The sequence below is a fragment of the Lonchura striata genome, chromosome 22 (genome assembly GCF_046129695.1).
Source record: "Lonchura striata isolate bLonStr1 chromosome 22, bLonStr1.mat, whole genome shotgun sequence".
NCBI classification, from domain to species: Eukaryota; Metazoa; Chordata; class Aves; order Passeriformes; family Estrildidae; genus Lonchura; species Lonchura striata.
In genome coordinates this window covers 10,720,340-10,745,807 of record NC_134624.1, presented here as the reverse complement: position 1 = coordinate 10,745,807, position 25,468 = coordinate 10,720,340, and the positions used below count along the sequence as shown (strand labels likewise).

General features: G+C 50.7%; 1 protein-coding gene across 5 annotated transcripts in view; it reads left to right on the top strand.

The window, feature by feature from the left end:
- MAPKAP1 (MAPK associated protein 1) overlaps positions 1 to 16,691 on the top strand; it is a 78,342-nt gene extending 61,651 nt beyond the window's left edge. For all 5 annotated transcript variants that reach the window (XM_021543727.2, XM_021543721.2, XM_021543723.2 and 2 more), the window contains 4 exons: positions 981 to 1,121; positions 5,631 to 5,768; positions 14,614 to 14,711; positions 16,472 to 16,691. In XM_021543727.2, coding sequence (XP_021399402.1) covers positions 981 to 1,121; positions 5,631 to 5,768; positions 14,614 to 14,711; positions 16,472 to 16,597 — 503 coding nt within the window. In that variant the 3' untranslated portion in view covers positions 16,598 to 16,691. The remainder of the gene's footprint in view (positions 1 to 980; positions 1,122 to 5,630; positions 5,769 to 14,613; positions 14,712 to 16,471) is intronic.
- The last annotated feature ends 8,777 nt before the right edge of the window (positions 16,692 to 25,468 follow it).

Below are 25,468 nucleotides of genomic sequence, written 5' to 3'. Positions count from 1 at the left end.
TGTACTAAAACTCCATCATCTCATCTTCCCATTATTAAAATTTCAGCAAAATATAAAGTTTTCATTAATCTCCTGCAGCAAATTTAGTTCTCTGAAATGGCAGTTCGTTCAGCTTTTAGGACTACATTAGCCAGGATATTAAACAAAACGTGTCATCCTCAGGATCTCCTGTAAGAAGCTAAATCAGTTTTCAAACATATTTATGCCACTTTATCTACCAGCATCTGAATGATCATTTCGAGCTGAGGTGCTTTATTAGCAGCTGGCATTGAAATTACTCTGTGCAATTATATATCGCATTATAGTAATGTTGAAATTGGTGTTAATCCAACGTCATAAAATGTAAAAAATCTTTAAAGTGTGTTATATTTTTTCAGTAATTGGCATTTTGGCTTAATGAGTTGTTGCCTTTTATAAAAGCAGTACCTGCAGTGGTAATGAGAATACTAATCAGTAAATGAAGTGCAGCTTCACATCAGCGTGCCCGAGGTGCTGCTGGCACGTGGGAGGTCTGTGCTGGCATCGAGGGGGCACCTCTGGGGACAGACAGCTGTGAGGACAGACAGCTGTGAGGACAGACAGCTGTGGGGACAGACAGCCCTGAGGACAGACAGCTGTGGGGACAGACAGCTGTGGGGACAGACACCCCTGGGGACACACCCCTGGGGACAGACAGCTGTGGAGTGACTTCTGGGCAGCTCTGGCCTCCTTCCTGGGTGGCAGGGGCGGGTGGCCGCAGGGTCCCCTCTCATCCCTGCTCAAGCCCCGGTCAGGGCTGCCCGTGCCACCAGCACGGTGTGGCCACAGGGGTCTGCCAGCGTGGGCTCGGTGCCTGGTGGCTGGCCCGGGTGAGGGTGGCGTGTCCTCGTCCCAGGGCAGGGCCCGCGCACTCGGAGTCCCTGGGCAGCCCCGCGGTGCCGCCGCGCCGGCCGGGCACGCCCCATCCAAGCTCCCCTCAGCACCCCGGCCGTGTCTTGCAGGTTCCAGAGGAGAAGAGGTCTCGGAGGAGGATCCCCAGATCGACATTGCCACGGTGCAGGACATGCTCAGCAGCCACCACTACAAGTCCTTCAAAGTCAGCATGATCCACCGGCTGCGGTTCACCACGGACGTGCAGCTAGGTAATGCGCAGCCAGAGCTGTGCCTGGCAGCTGCCGCTCTGCAGCAATCATTATCACCTCGGGCCGTTTTCTCATGGAGCATGTCAAAGTGTTGCTGGCATTTCAGCAGTTAAAAATATTGCTTTCCCTTGAAAATACTTCAGTATTTTTATTATCCCCAATCAGTTGCACATGTTGCCTCTGAACGAAGGCCATTATTTAATGACCTCGTCTCTTTTTTCCAGTCTAGGCTTCCTAATGGAAAGCTTCTTGCCAACTGTTTTGTTATTTTTAAATGAGGCTTTGCAAAATTGGGAGTTATTGGGTTTTTCCTTTTCTGAGACTGAAAGATTTTTAACGACCTAGTGGAAATTTGAGGTGGAACAAAATAAATGAGCATTCTCTAAAGGTTTTATATTGTCCTTATTGGCTTGCTGAATGCTTTTGAAAACCTGAAGGCCAAGGGCTGACAGAATCCTGAATTATAAAAGCCCCATTACTGTTTTAAAATGATTGAATGGCTTTTTATCTTTGTGTTTAAATTGTGAAAATTTGATTAATGATGCATTGGTAGGTGACCTGTGACATTCCTGCAAATACTTCCATAAAGAAATGATTCAGCAGTAAGATATTAAGTGCCATAATGTTTACAAAATACATTTATACTGTAGAATTCAGAATTGTTAAACTATAGCGACTCCTGTATTATTGTCACTACTGTCTCTTCATTCTTCCATCCTGAAGCAGATGGGAGAGTACTTGTGTGTAAAATTCTCACAGAAGAGGCTTTTTAGGTTTATTTTGAGCTGTCTAGTTGAGGCAGGATTTATCTGCTGGTGCTGGAGCAGGGCAGTGCTGGGCATGTTCGCTGCCTTGAGCAAACTCTCGGGGTGTGATAGTTTGCTTCCAGTGAAGTTTGACTCACTGTATCTGGGAAGTGTCAGAAATGAGAGCTTGAAAAGGTCATGACAGATCACTAAAGATAAATGGTTAAGGGAGAAGAGCTGTTAAATGAAACAAATGGCTTAACTTGAACAGCAGTGGAGGAGCTGACCCTGCCCAGTGCTGTAAGGACCATAAAATTTCCCTTTTATAACAATCTGTGAACTTGTGTGATTTTGATGGCAGTGCACTGACAATAGGGCTTTATAATCTAATTTTTTTTTTTTTAATCAAAGAAAACCCCAGCAGGGTGTTCAAACCTTGGGCAAATGTAGAACACCAGAATCTTTCTATAACATCTGAGTAAGTTGATGGGCTTCCTCCTGAATTTTTAAAAGATATTAGAAGATCAAGACTGGCAAAACAAGGACTGAGGCGCTGTTTGGGTTTGGGCTGATGAGTGTTACATGTTTATATGAGTGACAGACTGCTTCTTCCTCCCTGAAATGGAAAAAACAGAGGCTAATTTTTTGTCTTCAGTCGTGGTGACTGGTCTGGGGGCTGCTCTCCAGCAGGTTGGTGGTGGCCAGTTGCAAAGACTTTTCTTTGCAGCTTTTTTGTGCCATCAGTTCTGGGCAGCAGCCTTAGCAGGGCACGTGTTTCTCAAGGACCCCAAAAATCCTCTGTCATGCCCTGGCTCCTTGTTGGCAGAGCAGTGGTGTCAGTGGCTGTGCAGGAGTGGATTGCACTTTTTGAAATATTTTAGCTGTTTTGAGGCCTGATCATTGAATTTGAGACAAGGTTTATGAAAAACATTGGAGTAAATTTGATTTTTGTACGTTGTGCAGTATGTACAGTACTATCTGTAGTAAAAGGTGATATGTGGATGGCCATGGGAGGAGTGCCCAGCTCTGAGTGATGGGGTTATTGCATTTAAGGTGGCAGTTTCAGGTCTGGGGTTTGTGTTTCAGCCCATATCACAGGGTAATGCACACACAGCAGCACTCTCAGCAGTTTTACAAAGGCTCTATCGTGTTGTGGAGGAATAAGACACATTCACTTGTGTATTACATTAGCACAACTAACAGGAGCTTATTGTCTGGGAAAACAACTGCTGGCCAGTATTTCAGAAAGGGGAGGGGGCAATTGCAGACCCCAACAAAGGGAGCAAGAACACAACACTGCTACTGGACCCATACATTGATGGCATGCCTTTTGACAAAATGAATGAATTTAAAAAATAGGAGAAGGAGCATTTTTACTTGGGTTTTTTGTATGAGTGATTTGTGCTGCAAGACAGAGACTGCAGAAGCCACAGACACAATACTGTTTTGATTTTAGGTTTCAACACATCCAGATTATAAGAACAATAACACAAAAAAGACAACATTCTTTGTCAATGTACTCTCTGGATGTGGGTGAGCTTCAGCCAGCGATGTTGAGATACAGAAATAATGGATGAAGTATACAGCAACAATTTGCAGATAAAAATAATAGAAGTTAAAGTGTATTTTACATGATAAAAAAAAGATGAAAGAGGAGGAAGTCTGTTCCATCTGAGATGGTTACAAAATGGTGAAGTAGCCTCTGCTGAGAAGATTGATGCAATGGGGAGTGACCTTGGCTTGGAGCAGGAGCTGGTGATGTATGTATGAGCATCTCGCTGCTAAATGGACCCAGATTTGTAGCACTAATATACATGGAAGCCCAGAACCAAACTCAGGATGGCAATAAATCAACAGCCACTTTGGGTGTCATTTCTGGTTTATATTCCACTATTGTTCTATCACTTTAATTCATGTCACTATCATCTGTTCATCTAGAACAGTTTTATATAATTTTCCAGTGGAGTTACCTGACAAATCCTATCAAATTAACAAGGTGCATTAACAGTATTGACTGAGTGTGAATTCTGAAGTTTCAGGACCAAACAGTGACATTTTTTGGAGGATATTTATAGGGGTGATGCTCTTAGAGGAAGGGATGGGGAACAGCCCTCACACACCAAGAATTTGCACCTTTATTTTTAGAACTTCCCCTGACTTTTTTTTTGTGAGAAAATGAGACTTTGTATCATCAACTTCCATATTTTCCTTAAACTCCAGCAAATACCATTTGGAATAATGAACCATTACAGTGAAATACCAACACTGATTTTACATAATCTGTCCAAAATTAAATCACAAACCAAAATGGGCTCCAGATACAGCCTCAGCCTACTCAAATTAGTGAGTTCCAGAAGCCTGGGTGTTAATTGGACTCTTGATACAATGCTTAATTGCAATGTGATCTCTGTGATGTGAGGTGTGTTTAATGCATTGTTGGGTTAGTGGGGTGCTCCCATAACCCACAGGGTGGGCAAGGCTGGCCTGGTCTCAGGCCAGGGGCTGCAGCCAGACCCCCCCCCAGGCTCCTGCCTCATCAGAACCCTCAGGAGGGAGAAAGTTTTCTGCTTTTTTTCCAGAGATGCGAGAGTTAAATTATATTTAAATAGTTTTTTTTTCCTATATTGCTTCCTTTTGTTGATGTCTCACGAGCTTCACCCTGTAACTCATGCCTGAAGACACATCATTGCTTTAAAGGCTCTGCACACCTAGATGTAAAAAGCTGCCTGGAAGTTTGCTCAGCTCTGTTCAGTTCCTGAACTGGTTCCAGCAGGATCCTCCTTGCCCTCTGCACTGGTGTGGCCCCACCTTGGTTATTGTGTGCAGTTCTGGGCACCACAATGTGAAAAGGACATGAAGCCATTAGAGAGCACCCAGAGGAGGCCACGAGGGTGGGGAAGGGCCTGGAGGGGAAGTCTCATGAGGAGCAAGTGAGGCTGCTTTGTTTGGAGGAGGCTGAGGTCAGACCTGCTGTGAGCTTTAGATCCTCACGAGGGGAAGCAGAGGGGCAGGGGCCAACCTCTGCCCTGGTGACCCTGACAGGACCCAAGGGGGCAGCTGAAGCTGAGTCAGGGCGCATTTAGGTATGGATATCACATTTAGGTATGGATATCACATTTAGGTATGGATATCACATTTAGGTTGGATATCAGGAAGAGGATTTTCACCCAGAGCAGGGCTGGGCTCTGGAACAGGCTTCCCCAGAGTGTGATTCCAGCATCAGCCCTGCCTGGGTCCAAGAGGTGTTTGACAGTGCTCAGGCCCAGGTGGGGTTTTTGGGGTGCCCTGTGCAGGGCCAGCTTTGGGCTCAGTGATCCTGATGGGTCCCTTCCAGCTCAGCACATTCTGAACCTCTGGTTCTGTTATTGTGTGATTGTATGTCTGCTGTGCAGCAGATGGAGTGGGGTGGGTGGAGATAGTGTCTGTTACACAGAGCAGTGGTGACTGCAAAACCAGCACTATCTCCTATAAATCTCACTGCTCGTGCAGCTACTGCTTCCAGGAGAGCTCTGTATGCTTTTAGAAGAATCTTTTCTGTGATATTTCTTTTCTTTTGGTATGCATTTGCAGGAGAATAAAATGCAGATTATCAGTGCAGTTTGATAACCATTTGCTTCTGGTTTCAAAAGCTCCCCTGCTTTCAGAAAGCCCAGAAGGGCAATATACCTTCAGCCCATTTAAGATTTATAAAGTGTGTCAAACGGCTGATATGAAATCGGTTAAACAGATCACTCTTGTGGCTCTCTATTCTTTCTCATCTCAGGTATTTCTGGAGACAAGGTAGAGATAGACCCTGTTACTAATCAGAAGGCCAGCACTAAGTTTTGGATTAAGCAGAAACCCATTTCAATCGATTCTGAACTCCTCTGTGCCTGTGACCTTGCGGAAGAAAAAAGCCCAAGTGAGTAGTCCTTTTTATTTATGTTCTCTCTTCTCTGCCTCCCTGGATGTGCTCCATGTCCAAAGAATTATTGCTACCATGTCCTTTTCTTTCTATAGGTGTGTTTTTTTCATTACAGGATGTTTTTAATCTGACTCAGTTCTGTTACAGAGAACACAGCATAAACAGACACACATTTTACGAGTGTCCTTTGATGCTGCTCTCAGCTAATGGCATCACTCAGTGTTTCTTGCCCACTGTGACACCGAGGGAACTCTGGCTCTGCCCAGCTGTCTCCAGCCCTGCAGCACAGCCAGCAAATCCATGTTTCAACATAATTGCAATTTTTTGTCACTTTTTAACTTCCAGACTGGTTTTAAATGTCTTTGGTGCAACTGAAGATCTGGGGCGTAGAGTGGGTGTCAACTCAGTCTGGATTTGCAGGGTCACTGGGATTAAAGGTGCCACTCTGGGCATTCTGTTCTGTGCTGGTGACTGGGCCAAGACAGCAGGGACAGCCAGGTCTGGGGACAGGCTGGATATCCCAGCTCAGTCATTGCCCAGAGTTCAGAGCTGGCTCTGTGGAGTGCAACTCCAAAATCAAGGGCTTCTGCTTGTTGTGTCAGTAGAGGAATGAGGGTCTCTGTCTGGGAAAGTTGTTTTAAAAAGCACAGGATGGGCCCTGGGAGGATTGGGCAATGGCTCCCAGTGGGGCCAAAATGGAACTGTCTACTTTCAAAAAGTGACTGCAGTTCAAAAGCTCAGATGGATTTTATTGCACTTGTGCCTCTGCAGGGTAGTGAGATGCTGGTATTAAGTACTTATCTGCAAGGTGACAGAGAGGGAGAATTATGTGATACATATTTACAGAGGTAATGATCTGTTGAATTCTCTTGGAAGAGTAAATTTATGGCTGCCACAGATTTTATCAGCAATTATTGAACTATATCCTTCTCCCCTTCATTACCCCTTCCTACTCCATGTTCTTGGTTTAGTCATTGTCTTCCTTTTCTGTCTCTCCATCAAGATTTCATGGTCCTTGGGTAGGCACAATCCCAAGGAGAAGCTTCCCCAATGACCTGGCAGTCTGAAACACGTGAGGATTTTGTGTACAGTGCAAGGAAGGGCCAGTTTGTGCTGGTGAATCCTGTCACACCTCTGCTTTGTGTCCACATTTCACTGCAAATGCAAACATTGAGGGGATAAAACAGTGCCCACAAAACAAGGCTGTATTTGAAGAGTCCAATGGAAACCTGAGGTTTCCACTGCTGTCAACACACCAGGGCACAATCCCTGGGCACCTCGGACCTCGTCCTGCCAGGATGGGGCTCTCCAGCCCCAGAGGCATCTGCTGCTGTGGGGAATTGTGTTTGTACCCAAATCCTGCCAACCCAGGAGTTCCAATCCCAAACAGAGCCCAGGGGCAGGAGGACAGTACCTGCACATGGGAACCATTGAGTGAAGAATCACAGGGGCTTTGGAGAGGACACTGACAGGTTGCAACCAAGGCAACCATGACAGTACTGAAAGGCTTATTTTCTCATTTTTTTGTGAAAATCTTAAACTTTTCCTACTAAATAATGGTTCAGCACAGTTCCAAAAGGAGAAAATACTACTTCCTTCTGAAACTGCTGACCTTTTCCCAACTCACTAAAGATGTTCCAAAAGTCATTATTTTAGGCCAGCAGAAAAGACTTTTAGTGTGACATCTCAGAATGATGCATTTTGGGGAACTGAGCAGCAGATCAGTATCTTTTGAATTTTAAATGGAAAAAAGTTATTTTAGTAGCATAAAGGAATGAAACTCACTGTATTTCACAAGTTTTGTCTGTGATTTTTATCAGTACGGTGATGTATGTTTGCAGCAGAGTTTACATCAAAAATTATTCCCAGATCTTTCTTGAATGAATTATTGCAAAGAGACGCTGAGTACAGATAAGGTCTTTGAGTTCTGCAATATATTTTGTTTTCATGTTTTTATCTCTTGTAACACAAACCTGCTCCATCTCCTCTTTCAGAAGTGCTCGTGCTTGTCCCGTTGTGTCGGGCTCTGGGTTTGGGGCTGCCTTCCCTCCCCAGGCACCTCAGAGGGGTCAGAACCAGCTGGGCTGGGCTGGGCTGGGCTGGGCTGGGATGAGCTCTGCCCTGGTGACTCTGAAGAGGTGAAGGGTTTGGAGCAGCCTCCTACATTTTAGTAAGGACAAGGGGCATTGGGAATGGAGGCTGAGTGCTGGGGCAGCGTGAGGCTGCAGTGAGATCTCGTGCAGGTGTTCTTTGCTCCCCTCTGCACTGGGTCCTGCAGAGAAGCGTTGGTGGCACCTGAGTGTGTGAAAGGGCTCAGCAGCTTCAGAGCTGTTGTGGTGGGAACACTGATGGACAGCTCAGAGCTGTTTTGGACAGGCTGAGTTTTCCTGTGCTGAGAGTTCACAGAGCTCAGAGCTGCCTTCAGTGAGGGCAGAAAATGAAAACAGAAAGCTCTGGCATCTCATTTGCCATTAGTGGGGGGACTGTGGGCAGGGATGGCTGATGATTTTTGTTTGCCCTTGTAGTAGCCCTGGGTCAGAATTTGAAGTTTTATTTGTAAATTAAATCAGACTCCCTGGGTTTGGACTGAGGGGAGAGTTAATGGCCCTGCTGGCTTGCTTCGATGCCATTAGAACCTGACAACACCGGGCACGAACATCTTCTTTAAATCAGGTTCAGCCTGATTATCACGAGAGATTCTGAATGTTTTGAGTCTTGAAAGGAAGCATCCTATCATGGAGAAATAAGATTTAAGCCTTAATAAAGTAGTTGTCATTTTTATAGCTGAAAAGAGCTTTGTATCTCAATTAAGTGTACATAATATAAAGTCTTAAGGAAGCAACATAATACATTTAATAGAATTATATCCCTTTGCAATAGTGTAATTTAAAGGAAATCTGATTCTGGTAATGTCTCTTACATTACTTGGACAGGGGAGAAACTTCAGTGTCACTGCCCACTGCCGTGTGCAGTGCTCTGTGCCCGAGTGGCTGTGATGGATGTCCAGGGCTGCTGGGCACGGCGGAGCTGGGCAGGGAGTGCAGAGCCCCTGTGCCACCACACCTGACCAGCTGTGCTTTACACGAGCTGCAGAAATTGGATTTATTTGATAATTTACTTGAAACACTGAAGCAACATTCTCTGTGATCCTTTATCTGCCTTTTTTTTTTGTTTTCATGAAGCAGAGACATCTCAGTTGCTTTGTCAAAATACCCTCGGTATGAAGGTAAGTCTAAGCAAAGGTGTTCCGTAGGTCATGGAGTACATGGGTAACTTCAGTTTGTAATTTAATTGCCCGCTTTGCACCCTGCAGCTGAAGATTTCCTTTAAATTCTGATTCCATTGTTGCACTGGGGCTTAACAGAGTGTTAACCTGGTAATAGGCACAGGGCCTCCCCATTATATGTCTCGCTATCGAGCGGTTCTGCATGACTAGTTAAAAAAGATGGCAAGAAGATTAATGAAAGCTGCGAGTGCAGAAGGGGGGCAGGTACCTCGGTAAGACTTCCAGCGAGGAGATATTAGAGCTGAACCAGAGCTTGGCTTTTTCTTTATCCCATGACCTTTGAACCTGCCTTACTGTCGAGAGCTGCCAGCCCAGCCGACGTTTTGATTGATGTTGCTACACGAGTCAGTCTTTCCCATTGAATTCCACATCTGCACGAAAATAGCTTTTCCAGCAGTATTCACCCTGGCTGCAAGTGATAGCCACAGCGATGCCTGAACCCCCTTTATGTAGTTTTAATTTAAAGCTAAAGGTATTTGATGTTTTAGTTCAGCGTCCAGTTCATCCCGATTATGCACATTGGGTAATCCTAATTTAATGACTTTGTTGCTGGGATGTGGAAGGGCTGAAAATGCCCAGGAAATGTTGGGAAGGCGTTGGGTTCCTGCTGCTCTGGGAGCTCAAACAGAGCTGTTGCAGGTTTGCTCAGAGCCTGCAGTGGGGCCAGAGCAGAGGCAGTGTGTGCTCTGCAATTGATGCATCAAATATCAAGTGCTGGTTCCTGATATCCCCACTCCCACAGCAGAGCAAGAAATAACACAGTAAAATTCCTGCTCAACAGGAGACTAGTCACAGGTTCTGGCCAAAAGGTAAAAACCAGGTTCAGCAGAGAGAATGTTCCCAAACTTCAGCTTGGAGTGGAAGGAGCATCCAAGTGTGGAACAGAAGGAAGAGGCAGGGCAGCCGCGCAGGCAGGGTGCCGGGGCGGCGGCGGGCACAGATGGCTCGGTGTGCCCGGCGGGCAGCTCGGCAGGACGTGTCCCTGCAGAGAAGGGCTGGCAGCGAGGCTGCCCTGGCCTGGCAGCGCCAGCAGCAGCCGGGCACGGGAGCGCTCGGTGCTGATTAACTGCGGCCCCTCCGCCAGCCGCTCGTAAAAGTTCTCCTGAGCGCAATCAGGAGCGCGCATTGCCTCATCCTTTTAACAAATCTGTTTTGTAGCCCTATTAAAAGGGGTCTTCATCTATCCTGTCAAAGCTATTCTGCTGGGGTTTTTTAGTTTAATTACACTATCCAATTAAAACTCCTCGCTGCATTTTGATTCGCCTCTCCTCGGGCCTGAGTGGATGTGACATTTACAAGGCTCGCCTCTCCGGCAGACAATGCGTGATTGATGAGGTGCAGACGCAGTGGAGGAGCCGATTGCCATGTGGAAACACTGCATTTTGATTTATTTATCTTTTTTCCCCAAACAAGGTTGCTGGTAAAGAGGTTTTGGGCAACCCCGAGTTGCACCTCAATTTTCAGCATTTTTGCAAAAATCTTCGTTAGTATTCTGCCTCTGATAATAATTTAAAGAAGAAGCAAAAGGCTTTGGGGGAAAAGAATCCAGATGTGTGAGTAGTTACCGCAGTTTGCCACAAAAGTGGGTGTGTGCTGCACTTTAATTGCAGCTCTGTTTTCAGGACATCTGGACACATGGCACCCTCTACTAGCAATGCTGAGTACCAAGCCTACAGTGGAACATGAAGGGTTGGAGGAAAAGAGATCATGAGAGAATGGGGCAAGCCAGCTGGACCATAGCTGCTATTTTTTTCCTTAACAGTCTTATCATTTGTTCCCACTTAAGTACTGCCCTGGTTTGAGGAGATCCACCCCTGGGCTCAGGCTGCCCACCATGGACCCACCAGTGACTCCACTGGCATCAGAGCTGCCTGCCCTCACTGCCTCTAACTTATGTACCTCTGGGACAAATATCCCTTGCATGAAATGGGATTATCCCCACCTGTACACGCAGGTCCACATCCCTGTTCTGTCTGTCCCTAGCTGAGCTTGGTGCCACGTCTGGATAATCCAACTGCAGCCATGCTGCAACTTGTGACCTCCCCTGTGAAGTGTTTTTTATTACCACAGGATGTCAGGTAGGGTGTTGGATGTTTTTTAACCCTAACACAATTCTTGCAGCTTTGTAGTCCCTTCAGGCCTTCCTCCAGGGTCACAGCATCATTTCTGGGGTATCACACGCGGATTTCAGACAGCTGAGCCCCTCTCCAGTGCTTTGGGCTGCAGAGCAGAGGCTCCCCCATCTCATGCAGGGGTTGGGGGAAATGTGTCTTTGTGCACAAAAGTATTGCTGATATGAAATTTGCTATCCTCATTCCTTGCCTTTTACTGGTGTGTTTCTAATCCTTTTGCATCCTTTCTGGGCCCATGAGAAGAGATTTCAAGGTCTGAGCCTGTTGAGGTCACAGTTTCTGAAGCAGTGATGGCAAAGGATGTCCATAAGTGCTTTGTTCTTCAGAGAGTCCTTCTCCAGCTATTTATTCCAATAATAACTCTTAATTGTTGACTTCTGCCTTATGGCCCTATAATGACAAAGCAATCATCAAGGTATATTGAAAAATTAACATAAATTTGCATTTCTAGTGTTTGTTTGTTTTCTGCTTTGTCCAATTCATGAATATTCTTTTCATCCTCCATATAATTAGGGATTTAATTCTGTTCTGTTTACTGAGTTGGCAAGGAGAGGGTTTGGATGAGGGCTGAATTGTGGGGTGGGAGGAAAATAAGAAAAACTTTCTAGTCTTGGCAGATTCAGTAAAAAAAATTACATTTTCTTGTGCAAATTCATAGCCTTGTTTTCCAAGCAAAAAATGTATCTTTTGGACTTTGATTAAAAGAGTTGATTACTTAGATTAGAGTGATTATTTTTCTACCTGTGTCAGGTGCAGTGTGGGGCCCACCAAGGGTTTGGATGTCTTGCCAAGATTGCAGGAATTAGCACCAGATTTACTGTTGCCTGTAGAAGCACATTATGGCCGGTAGCTGTGGGGCTGTAATTGCTCAGGGTTTCTCAGGGCTGTGGGGATGTGGAGGAGCTGGGGGGATGTGGAGGAGCTGTGGGGATGTGGAGGAGCCGGGGGCTGCAGGCTGGAGGCTGCACAGGAGCTGCAGCAGCCCCCGGCAGTGCAGCGCCGCAGGGCCTCTTCCCTCGCCTCGTTGGCAGTGCAGTGGTGCTAAAAATCAGGAGATGGGGTGAGCAGCTGAACGTGAGACGTGGTGCTGAAGGAGTAAATGAGCTCTCCTTGGTGAATTCCCAGTGAATTAGCATCCTGCCCTTCCCTCGGCTGTAGGCTCCTCTCCAGGAGTAACCACACAGGAGCCATTAGTGGTGGGGCTGGGGACATTTATCAGCGCTCCGAGCCAGGCCAAGGGCAGCAGTGGGGAGGTGCTGCTCTGCTGCGGGGCCCTGGCATGGCTGGGGGCTCAGGGGGCACCAGGGGCATTGCCACGAGACCCCCTGGCTGTGCTGAGCTCACTGTGGGCTGTGCCTGCCCCGTGGCAAAAGCTGCTGAGTTTCTGTCATTCCATCTGCTTTCCATAACTGTTCTAACAGACGAACGTGGTCAGGAATAACGTGGATTTTCTGTTGTTGTGCAGCTGATTAATCCTGATTGCAGGGCACTGAGGTTCCTGCAAACACCCAGCCCCTGTTGGTGTGGAGGGATGGTAGCAGCTGCTTGTGCAGCATCTGCATTTGCTTTAAATCCCCCATCACGTGGAGCAGGAGCCACTCGAGTTGCTGCTGTTTGTTACCATCCTTTCACACGGAAACATCAAACCATGGAGGCTCCTATTGATCTCAGAATTGTCAGGGGTGGTGCTCTATTGGAAACAGGTACATCACATATTTAAGCACTCTTGGAAATGGAAATCAATCTCACAATTCATAAATTCCATCTGGCTAGAAGAGTAGCAGAGCAAAGTGCTAGTTAGGATTTCAGTGCACTCATATTTCATGCTGTAAGTAGTGTGTTGTGGACTTGGAGCCCATAAACATGATGCTGTAATGGGGCTTTCTAAGGAAAAGTCTTCTTGGCTTCTTTCCACGGAGTCACCAGTGTCAGCAGGATGGGGCTGGGCTCTGCACGGCCCCGGGTTTGGCATCGGTGCCATGGCCCCGGGAGCCCTGCAGGAGCCATGCTTGGCCAGTGCCCTGCTGGGCAGGCAGGCCCAGAGCAGCCCCTGCCCGTGGGAGCAGGAACACTGCCCTGGGCAGTGCTGCCCTGGGCAGGGCAGTGCCCTGGGGACACGTGGTGCCACCGCGGCACGAGGCAGGGCTGGGCTCCCGGGAGCAGGGAGCACCTGAAGAGGTTTTGTCTTGATCCACAGCAAGAATTGCCCAGTGACTTTCCAAAACCCAAAATTCAGCAGCTCATGGGGATCCTCTGACCCTGTTTTGTACCAGTTTCATTTCTGATAACCAGTGTGGAATGTTCAGTGTCCAAGGAAAATGGTGGGAGCTGGTGGAGCACGGTGCTGTGTCCCATCCCCAGGAGTGGTGCACTGGCACTTTTGGAATCATTAAGATGCTGTGTTCCAGGCAAAGCTGCATGCATTAACATGCTGATGAGCTCCCAGCTTGGAATTCCGCATTTTTAGTACCACTGAGGCATCATTTGTCAAATGATTTAAAGGGTTGGGTTTTTATTATTATTATTAGCCAATTTTTCAATACAGAATTTATATTCCAGATTAGTGCATCATAATGGTGTTTAATTAACATGCCACAATAAAATACTTGCATCTGAAATTTCCTGGCCACCAATCTGAGCATATATCAGTCACTTTTTGGAAATCTGGAGAATTAGATAATGTAAATAAGATTTCCAATTAGCTTTCCTGCAGGAAAGACCTGGATTTACAGTAATGTGGCTGTTACTTTATGGATTGCTAACTTTGACTGTTGAACTGAATAAATTAGAAAACCGTTGGAAAAGTATCATGTATAGAATACATTTAATTTTAATTTTTAAGCCATCAGCATCCATACAAGTGAAGGATATTTTGCCTTCCTTCGTGTTCCTCGTTAGCCCTTTGTGTCTGAGTCCTTCCTCCTGGCACCGCGTGTCCCCGGGCAGCCACGGGCCAGCACCGTGTGCCACAGGGCCAGCAGCTGGAACCTCCATTTGGGACCCGAGCACCAGGAAGGGGCCAGCTGGAGTTTAATGTGCTTTTCCTTGGTGTGGGAGGATTTTGGGAGGAGGGTTTGGAGTGCTGGCTCTGGGGTTCATTGCCATTTTCTGTTCGGTACGAGCCTCCTCCTGCAGCGCCGGCGTGGCCGAGCAGAGCTAACCAGCCTTTTGATGGATTTTTGCATTTCCTGCAGTGGGGATGTGATGGGAAAAGGAACTTTATTGACTGGAGTTCAGCTGCTCCTGCAAGCCACCACTTGCCTTAAATTGAAATGACATGAGAAGCCTGTCAGCATTTCATTGCTTCCTTCTGTCGTGCTGATGGTACACTGAGATCACCATCTGTGGTTTTCTTCTGTCAGGCAACGAGCTCTGCTCAAACTTTACAGGAATATTCTAAGCAGTTTTTTTCTTATCTTTGCAGGTCATGCAATATTTAAACTTACATATCTAAGCAATCATGACTACAAACACCTTTACTTCGAATCAGATGCTGCTACTGTCAATGAAATTGTACTGAAGGTGAGTATTAAATTTTAACGTGACCCAAAATCCTGGTGTTTTACCACTTGTTAGACATGTGAGTGTTCAGGGGCTCTGGAAACACATGAGGGTGCAGTGCCTGAGGACCACTGGGGTGTGTTTCACCTGCCAGGATGGCAGCTCCATGCCTGTTGTTTTATTCATCCTTCCAAAAGCCACACAGCCACTGCCTGTCTGTATGTGGCATTTCCTTTTGTGCTTTTTTAATAGAGACACCATTTTCTGCAGAATTTTATGGGAAACTGCCAAATTTTATTGTGTCTGGGTAGTTTCCACCTCTGGACACGTGGTCAGCAGCCCCGTGCCATGCAGGGTTGGGTGCTCCTGCCCCTCACACTTCCCACTCAGGTGTCTCTGCACAGCACACTGGGGCTTCTCCCCCCTGATCCTTCTCAGGACTGTTTGCTTTCCCTGGGGCCCTGTACAGACACAAACTCCCTTGCTTTGGGAAACAAATTTTTGTTACACTCTTGAAAAATTAAATGGAATTTTCCACAAGTTCATCTTTCATAGCAAGTCAAAATTCAAAAGCAGTAATTCTGGCGAACCATCTGTTATGTTTGCTTTTACTGGCTGTGTGGAGTTTAGAGGATTGTTAAACGACTGACGTGCGATAAAGTAACTTTTATTCATCACACAGGAGGTCAGTGTGTTTGAGGGGTTTCTGATTTGTGAGCTGTTAGGCCAATTCTTCTGTTCCCACTCTATCTTAGATCAGCTATTGCAGTCCCAAACACTCAGAATCATAGAATCACAGAGTCATTAAGGCTAGAGAAGACCTCCAAGATCATCAAGTCCAACTTTTACCCAAGTACCCCCATGCCACATCTCCTTGGGTTTTGAGCACTTCCAGGGCTGGTGACTCCACACATCTGAGACTGGTCATAAACAAAGGCTAAAAAAAGGTTTACTGTCAATAACATGAATATTCAAGAGAGGAATAATATTGAGCAGTACATTTTTTCCAAAGTTGCAGTTTATTTATATAGAACATTATCTAGTTTCATGCACAAGTCACTGGTTTGTTTTCAATTCCATCAGCATTAGAGAGCACAGAAAAATCAGACTTTTCAAATTAGGCTTTTTAGATGATCAAGTGAGAAGGACTGAGACTTTATTGACCATGAAAATTCCCTATATTTTTATGCCTTAAGCTGTAATATGCAATGAAAGTGAAACACTCTACAGTGCATAAAATTGTGCAAGTTTTAAGCCACAGCATATTAGCCAGCTAATGACAGACCAAAGGGCATTTTTATCTTTTTGATTCTTGCATTAACCTTCCATTAAAATTATCTCTGAGATTATCACAAAGCATTGGAGATAATAAATTTAGGGAGTAGCAGGCTTGTTAAATATCATTTTAAAATGCTTTCATCAAGTAAAATGTGCCAAAACACAGGGAAACTCTGAGATTAGCTGAGTATGCAAACATCATAATGGAAGAATTCTTTTTACTGAGGCTGATAAGGTCCTTTATTGATGCTCATTGCTGGATTATCCCAGCACTGGGGGGTCTGCACAGCTCGCTGCCTTCCCCAGAGGTTTGGGTGACCCAAAATGGGACCAGGGACACAGGAGGACAGGCCAGGGCTCTGCTGGCACTCTGGGCTCTCTCTGCCATCATCGTGCTGGGACCAGTTAGACCAGAGCCCTGCTGAGGGGTGGGCTGGGGGTCCCTGCCCAGCCCGGGCTGTCCCCCACCTCGGGTGACATTAACTCCACCTCGTGTCTTGCAGGTTAACTATATTCTAGAGTCGCGAGCGAGCACAGCCAGAGCAGAGTATTTTGCTCAGAAACAAAGGAAACTGAGCAGGAGAACAAGCTTTAGCTTCCAGAAGGAGAAGAAGTCGGGCCAGCAGTGAGGCCGAGCCTCGAGCAGAGCCGCGAGCTGTGCCCGGGGCCGCCGCGCCCGCCCGGGCCGGGGCTGCTGCACTGCTGCGCTGCTGCGCTGCTGCACTGCTGTACTGCTGTACTGCTGTGCTGCTGCGCTGCTGCGCTGCTGCGCTGCTGCACTGCTGTACTGCTGTGCTGCTGCGCTGCTGTGCTGCTGCGCTGCTGCGCTGCTGCACTGCTGTACTGCTGTGCTGCTGCGCTGCTGTGCTGCTGCGCTGCTGCACTGCTGTACTGCTGTGCTGCTGCGCTGCTGTGCTGCTGCACTGCTGCGCTGCTGCGCTGCTGTGCTGCTGCGCTGCTGCACTGCTGCACTGCTGCACTGCTGCGCTGCTGTGCTGCTGTGCTGCTGTGCTGCTGCACTGCTGCGCTGCTGCGCTGCTGTGCTGCACTGCTGCGCTGCTGTGCTGCTGTGCTGCTGCGCTGCTGCGCTGCCCGCGGCGCAGCGGCCGGCCGGGAATCCGAGCTGCCCTCCTCAGGACGGGAGGTCTCCCCTGTGACAGAAATAAAGAGCCATATCAGCCGGGAAGAAGACTGTTACGCTTCAGGTTCCTTTGATTAGAAATAAGAGAATGACGTAGACTGGCATCATTTAATTACTGTATTATGTACAATCACGAGAAGAGATGTGATTACATATTATTTCACAGCCTGGTTAAAATAAATTATATACATCTGTAGTCCACCCACGTACACGCAGGTATTGCTTGTGACATGATCAAATTTCTAAAAACAAAATGTAGGACAAATGTATCCATTTTTGCTATTAATAAACAGATGTAATCTTTTTCAAGGTCCATATGATGCACAGTTCTTTTGGGGGGAGGCTGCAGTCCCAGATGGTTTCACTTCTGTTGCTGAAGTGCAGGAGGCATCCGTGAGCCAGGAACAGCAGCCGTGGTAGGGGAGCGCTTAGCGAGGGAGCACTGAGACAGTCGAGTCTGTTGTGTTTGTTTTGTTCAAAAATATTTTTATTTAACTGTGCTTTTCAGCTTTGCAAATGCTTTATTGGAAGTTCCTTGCTGAAGGCAGCACAGTGGTTGGAAATCCACGTCTTGTAGGTGGGGAGGAGAGTCCTCCTGCCCGGGACCCTCAGCTGCTGCCACCCTGGGGCTGGCACATCCCCTGGGGCACCTTGCCCCTGGGGACTGAGAAATGCCTTCACCTTCTCTCAATATTATTCTTTAACAATAAAAATTAAGACCTACTTTGTACTATTTGTAACTACCTTGGCCTTGTTCATCCTTAATCCATCAGGGAACACAGGAATGGATGCTGGCACCCAGAGCCGCATTTTTGGTTGAATTCACCAGAGGTGTCTTTCCTGCATCTCTCCAGGTTCCTGGAGCTCTGCACACACTGTCACAGAACTGCCCTGGTTCCCCACGGGGCTGGGGGCAGCTCCCTGGGGCACTGCCCACCCTCTGCCAGCCTCCCACCTTGCTTTTGTACAGAGAAAACTTCCTGAGCCTTAACACAGCGTGGGGAGCAGCCCCTGGGCAGAGGGTGGGCCTGGGTCTCACCTGTTGTGTTTGTTCTGGGTTTCAGCAGCCTGGCCCTGCTCCGAGGCCAAGCCTCGCTGTACAGTCTTCCATGATATCTGCAAAACAAGAGAAATGCTATTTTATAGTATTCTATTAATTTTTAAAATATTTTCTATGTGCAAATGCAGCACAGATACAACGGGAAAAGCCCCTTTGATGTAAATGACTCTTTTAACCGACTCTGTGAAATATTTAACATTAAAGTTGCTCTGTGAATGTTCTTTGGCCACACAGTTTCAATTTTTTATAACTGAACTGAAAAATTGCCTATTTGGTGCCAGAAACTGCAGCACTCTCCTGTTTCCATGGCCATAGTTCTGTTGCCACCCCCTCACGTGTATTTATTATCAGCAGGGATTCAGCATGTGCAGGTTTGCTCTCAGGAGAGACTGAAAAACTCAACTAATGACATCTCTGCTGTCTGTGACATTTGTGGTACCGTCCCTTGCCCAGACCAGCAGTGTTCACACCTCCTGGTGTGGGTGTCCTGGGAGCCAGGCAGAGATGGAGAGGCAGAAGCTGCTCCTGGAGGCTGCTCCGAGGGCTGGGTGAGGAGCGGGGAGCTTTGGACCCCAAAGTGGGTTTATTTGCTCCAAAAGAGCCACTGACAGCCAAAAGCCCAGTTTGTTTCCAAAGATCAGGTTCAGTTTGATATATGGCCCGTCCTTAAATCCTGGCAAGATCCAGCATTCCGGGAGCTGCGTCCCTCCCCAGCCCAGGCGTTTCTGCCGCTCGGCGCTCCTGAAGGAGTTAAATGAGCGTTCGTGGCTGCAGTGTGTGCACAGCTGAGCACGGAGCCAGCACGGGCTGGTCTTTCCCCGGTAGCTGTAGATGTAATTGAGTCAGATGGGCATTCAACTGGGTCAGCAAGGCAAGCTGTTCCTCCATCCCCGCTACCGGGCAGAGCAGAGCGTGGCTCCGGCCTGCCGCACGCAGGCAGCTGCTGGAGGCAGCAGAGATCCCCCGAATTCTCTCTGGCTCCTGCTGTCAGAGGAGTCCTGTCCACAGGGACAATTCCCCTCCACCTCCTTGGCTTCATCAGAGATTAGGAGAGCACCAGAGTGACCTTTGAGCAGGGCACACCCTGGCACACACTGGCACCCAAGGCCAGAGCGCTTGATGCTCTCGCTGGGCTCAGCAGGGGTTTGCCACGAGCTCCCAGAGCACCAAATCCAGCCAGAGGCACCTTTTGTTTTGGGCTGGCAGGAGTCTGGTGCGTCCCAGGGGTTTTGCAGCTGCCTCTCAGGCAGGGCTGAGACCTGGCACCAGGACAAGCGAGCGAAACCCATCGCACAGCCGTGGGTGCAGCCCTGAGATTAATGGGGGGAGTTATTTATGGAGACATGTTTGTAATGGGCCCATGAATTCATGGAAATGCGCTGCTGTGGTGGCGGGTGGGGCTGGGTGCTGCTGCTGCAGCTGAAATTAATGCCCCTTAAATCACATCCCAGCACAGCCACCCCTGTGCAGCGCTGGGACAAGGACGGCGACGAGGACGGGGACGTGCGGGCACAGTGGGCACACGGCCAGCTGGGCCAGCAGGAGCGTGCCCTGGCCAGGTGCTGCTCCCTGGCATCGCTGCCGTCACTGTGGGAGATCTCGGGGTCACCAAAAAGCCGGGGCACGGGGAGGGCACAGCTGGGCACAGATCCATGCCGCTGCCCCACTGCATGAAGGGTTAAGCACTGTCATGTTTTATTCTCCCCACACACCTCTGCTTAAATGCAAAAAGAGAAAAAAAATCTCAACAGGGTGTTGTTCACTCTAAAAACCCTAAGCATGATTTGTGAACTCTCACAGCCTGGGTAATCTCATCAGAGTAATGGGATTATATTTCAAATCACCATGGCCTGTTCATTACACATTTAAACTCCTTTGACAGAGGAAAAGTTAAATAAAATGTGTGCGTCAGCCCTGGTTGACTTTCCCAGTTCTCTTTCTTGATTAGACAAACAGATGCTGAGCTCCAAAATGAAAAAATAATGTGCTCATTTATTCATTTTTCTGACAAGTCACAATAGATTTTTAACTACAAATGAGCCCCCTCCCCAGGTGGGAGTGCGGGGTCGGTGTGTGCTGTTAAGGCCGGGAGCCGGTGGCAGGGCTGGAACGGGACACAAGTGGTCATTTCCAGGCTGTGAGCGTGGGGACACAGCCACAATTCCCCTGCCACCCCACTGCCATCACTGCCGGGAGGATTTCTGCCAGGGGCTGGAATTCCACTCCATTCCACTGCTCGCAACCCCGCAGCCCCGCAACCACACAGCACCGCAGCCCCGCAGCCCCGCAGCCCCGCAGCCCCGCAGCCCTGCAGCCTTGCAGCCCCGCAGCCCTGGCCCAGCCCCAGCACCCACCCAGGCTTCTGGTACCTCCTCTTGGCTCTGCTCACCCAGGCTGGAACACAGCCATGGGGCAGTGCCAGGGCTGCTGGGGCCACAGGGACGGCTGTGGTGTGGCCATGGGTGTGGCCGTGGTGTGGCATTGAGGATGGATGTGGTGTGGCATTGGGGACAGCTGTGGTGTGGTCATGGGGATGGCCATGGTGTGGCCATGGGGACAGATGTGGTGTGGCCATGGGGATGGCCATGGTGTGGCATTGGGGACAGCTGTGGTGTGGTCACGCTGAGCTCTGCCAGCCACGGGCACGTACCTGCTTGGTGCACTGGAGGTCCCAGCTCCTCTCCCGTTGTCACTGCTCCCAAACCGGCCTCAGCACGAGCACCAGGTGTGCCACGGGGATGTGGGAGAGTCCAGCCCAGGCGTGGAGGGTCTCGGTGTCCCCGGGTCCTGCGTGGGGCCTCACCAGGGCGCTCCAGCCCTTCCCAGGAGCTGCAGATGAAGGAGCAGGCAGGCTGCTGCAGGCGTCGGGGTTGAGCAGGCTGGGCTGCTCCTGCTGGAGAGCAAGAGCTCATCAGGGAGCACCGGGACTCTATTAGGGAGCTGAAATGCCAGATAATTAGAAATACACCAGCAAACCCCATTATTGTCAGGAGGCTGCAACTGCGTACAGTAATGAAGCAATTATTAATGAGCAACTGCAAGGCTGTCATTAATTTCAGCTTTTCAGGATCACAGACTACGACAAGTTAAATGTTACAGCAGAGCCGGGCTGTGCTGAGCGGGGCTGGTCCCCACCCCAGCTGGGTGTAGCAGGGTGTTTTGGCACCCCCCATCCCCGGTGGGACCCGCCCTGTGCCCACGGTGCCAATCCCCGGCCCGTTCTCTCCTCCTTTCCCTTCGCTCCTTTGGGCGCCCAGGCCGTGGCGCTGACAGGGATGGGGCCGAGAAGGGGAACAGGGCCGGGGACGGGGCAGGGACGGGGCCAGGCGCGGTGCCGGTGGCTCCGGGTGTGCCCGGGGCCCCGCAGCCGGGATCCGCTCCCGCACCAGCGCAGCCCCGCGCCGCAATCTGTCACGGCGGCTGGGGCTCGGCGGCTCTGCAATATGTACCTCATGTCTGGGCTGTCATCGGACATAATTCCTCCCGGCTGGCATATTGCTGATTTGTGCATAAGTGATGCGTGCAATCCACCTGAGCCGGGAGTCAGGGGTGCCTCGATCCGGGGCTGTCAGGGCAGAGTGTTTTAGTGCCTCCTGCGATTAGCTGGAATTGACAGGCCCTGAGAGCCGGGAATTGCACAACAGGGGAATTAACAGCCAGGGCTGGAGTGGAGTGTGGCACTCGTTTAATCTGCAATTTATCAGTTTGCGTGGCTCCTTGTCGCAGGCAGAAGATTACGCTCCAAAAAAAAGACGACTCTGTTTTTCTGTAGCGCCGGCAGACAGGGAGAGGGCAGAGCAGCGCCTGGGGACAGCGGCGTCACGGGAAGGGCACCCTGGAGCGGGGTGTGGGCACTGTCCCCTCGGGCCGGGCTCCCCCACAGGTCTCACAGGTGCCCCTGGCCAAGGTGCCGCCCCAGCGCTCACAGCGGCTCCCTGGGCCACGCAGGTCCCACGGCCCCTGCTCGGCACAGCACCCACGGGACCCGTGCTCCGGAGGAGGATCCACGGAGGATCCCGTCCCGCTGCTCCCAAGGGCCCTCACCGGACTGGCGGCAGCGGGGAGGAACCCTCGGCCCCCACCGCGCCACGATTTTGATAATATCATTAGAGGCTGATAATGGTTTCCAGGAACTCTGCAGCCTCCCTGCGAGGTGACAGCCTGTAAAGGCAGCGTGCAGATAATGTATTCTGCTAGGGCACAGAAATGTGGCTCTGAGCGCGTTAAATCCTTTAACGTGGGTGGCACTCACCTTCCTGCTGGCACACGCTGCCCCCCGGGCCCCGCGGGCCTTGCCCCGCTCCCGCCGCCCCGCAGCCCCCGGGGCTCCGCCAGCCCCGCTCCCCCTTCCCTGCCGCGGGGACATCAAACCACGGGATGCAGGCGCTCCCACTGGGTACAGATGATCTCCTTGGCCTTCCTTGGTGTCCTGCTCTGATACCGGAACCTTTATGCAACCTCACGGTATCAAAGATTATTTATAATGAATTAAATACGTTTTCAGCAGCTTCTTTCCACACTTACTGCCACACTTCCACTGCCACTTCAACTTAATTAGGGAGAGTTCGCTAAAGAGATGGGAATAAATGCATCTATAGAAATATATCTATGTATAAATGAAGAAAGCCGCCACCGCAGGTCAGACCAGTCCTTTCAATTTATTGCCCTGGTACATTCATTTGTAAATAGCTTTGCCTTGCTGGTTTCTAAGTGCAAGGCTAATGTTGGAGTGCTTAAATTAATAGTGACGCACACCTTTCATTATTGCTATTAAATTAGGTGCTGGGCTTTGATGGATTCACTTGTTGCTGAACTAAAAGCCTCGTGGATGTGGGTGTGCGTATCCATTTGGTTTTACAGCAAGTTTAGGTCTCGGTGTCAAGGCAGGCAGAGCCGAGCGGTTCCTCCTCAGCACACGCCAATTAGCAGGAGGGCACCTCCCGCAGCCAGCGGGGCTCACGGCGGGCGGGAGCCGGGCAGGAGGACACCGCACACCCACGAGGGGCTCTGGGCTGCGTTCCAGATCTGCATCCCTGTCCCTGCACACGGGAGAGGGAGCTGGGAACGCCAGCATCATACCTGGCACCGAGGGGCCGGGTGGATCCATGCCATCGTCTCCGGTGGGCACCAGCCCCTCACTGCATCCGCCTTCCCGTGCCTGGAAAAGCACACAGAAACGTGACAGTCACCCCCAAAATCCCTGGAGACGCGGGTGTTTGACCCATACCGTCAGCCCGGTCCCCCGTGAGCTGTGACCGGCGCGGCCCCGGGGGTTCCTGCGGGTCCCGCTGCCCCGCGCTGGCCGGGGGCTGTGGCTGCCCCAAGACCCCCGATCCTGCCACCGCCGTGCCCCCGACTTCTGCACCAGCGCCGGGATCCTTGCCAGGATGGATCCTGGCCGGTGGCACCGGGACCCTCCTGTTCTGTCCAGGGACTTGAGGCTCTGGGCTGGGCTGGGGGCTCTGAGCCGTGCTGGAGGCTCTGAGCTGAGCTGTGAGCCGGGCTGGGGGCTCGGGGCTGGGGGCTCTGAGCCGGGGGCTCCGTGCTGGGGGCTGTGATCTGGGGGCTCTGAGCCGGGCTGGGGGCTCGGGGCTGTGCTGTGAGCCGGGCTGGGGGCTCGGGGCTGGGCTGGGGGCTCTGAGCCGTGCTGTGAGCCGGGCTGGGGGCTCGGGGCTGGGGGGTCTGAGCCGGGCTGGGGGCTCGGGGCTGGGCTGGGGGCTCTGAGCCGTGCTGTGAGCCGGGCTGGGGGCTCGGGGCTGTGCTGGGGGCTCTGAGCCGGGCTGGGGGCTCGGGGCCGGGCTGGGGGCTCTGAGCCGTGCTGTGAGCCGTGCCGGGGGCTGTGAGCTGGGGGCTCTGAGCCGGGCTGGGGGCTCGGGGCTGGGGGCTCTGAGCCGTGCTGTGAGCCGGGCTGGGGGCTCTGAGCCGTGCTGTGAGCCGTGCCGGGGGCTGTGAGCTGGGGGCTCCGTGCCGTGCCTTTGTTCTCCGCGCTGTTCCCATTCTTACGGTGCCACCTTGAGGCCGCCGCTCGCAGCCTCCGGCGCGGCTCCGGCGCCACCACCGCCGTGGGCTGTCCCTGTCCCCTTCCCTGTCCTTGTTCCTGCCCCTGCTCCTGTCCGGAGGGCCAGTGACCCCCTCAGCCGTCCCTTGCACTTCACCGATCCAGGATATGAGGCTGTCTGACCCTGGGGATCTGGTCAGGTTATGGGGTTTTGCCCCAGAGAAACAGCTCGGGTCATTCCTTTGGGGTCAAGTTTCTTATTCCTGGAGAAAGTCCCCAGATTCCCTGTGCTGGCCCCGGCAGTGACTCTGGGATGCACTGGTGGCATTTTCTGCCCCGTGCCACACGGCTGGCAAGGACCAGCCGCCGCAGCCTTGCCCGCAGCCACCGAGGGGCCGCGACCCCCGGCAGGGCTGCCACGCAGGAGGCACAGCATCATCCATCCGCGGGCTCTCCGAGCAGCTGGCACCGACAACCAGGTCACCGTCTAGCCTGAGGGGCCAACATCCCTGTGTCCAGAGCTGGGGCACAGACATCTGCTCAGTGCGGCTTCCCTGCGGACACAGGGGAGGGCTGGGACGGAGCTGACCCCTCGGCTGACCCTGCCAGCAGCACTGGGGACACAGGTGCGGAGCTGGTGACCGTGACAGGTCACGCTGGTCACTCCGTGTCCCTCTGGCACGGGCAGTGCTGGACACACAAACTGCCTTTCTCTTGCTCTTTGACATTTCAGGGAAAATAAATTCCTAACCATCCCAAATTCCCCCTTGGTGCCCTCTGCAGAAATGCTCTAATATTATATATAAACCCAAGCTCCCATATTAATTATAAACCGCAAATACTGACCAGCTTCCATGTCCTCCGCCAGCGCTGACAATCATTAACTGGAATATCAAATTTATAATGTTGGGATGCAGAACCTGGTGAGATGAACTGCTCTGCTTTTTAATCAGCTTTATGGGATGATAGAAAGCATTGATCGACAAAGACAAGACACAGCCCATGTTCCTGTGTCTGTAGCTGTGCAACCTTATTAATTTAGATTTACAAAGGGTTGGTTGTGCTGGAGGGAGCAGAGCTGGGCAAGTCGCCTTGTGCTGGTTGGCCCGGGGCAGGAGCGGTGGCTCTCCAGGCAAGGGGCTCGGCAGCAGCCTGGCTCACCTGCTCTGGGCAGGGGTCCCCAAAGCTCAGCCACGGTGGCACAGGGACCCAAAGTGCCCCGAGCACCCCCAGGACCCTGCGGGCCGGTCCCGGGCCGGTGCCGTCCCAGCGAGCCGGCACGGGCAGCGTGTGCCCGCCCG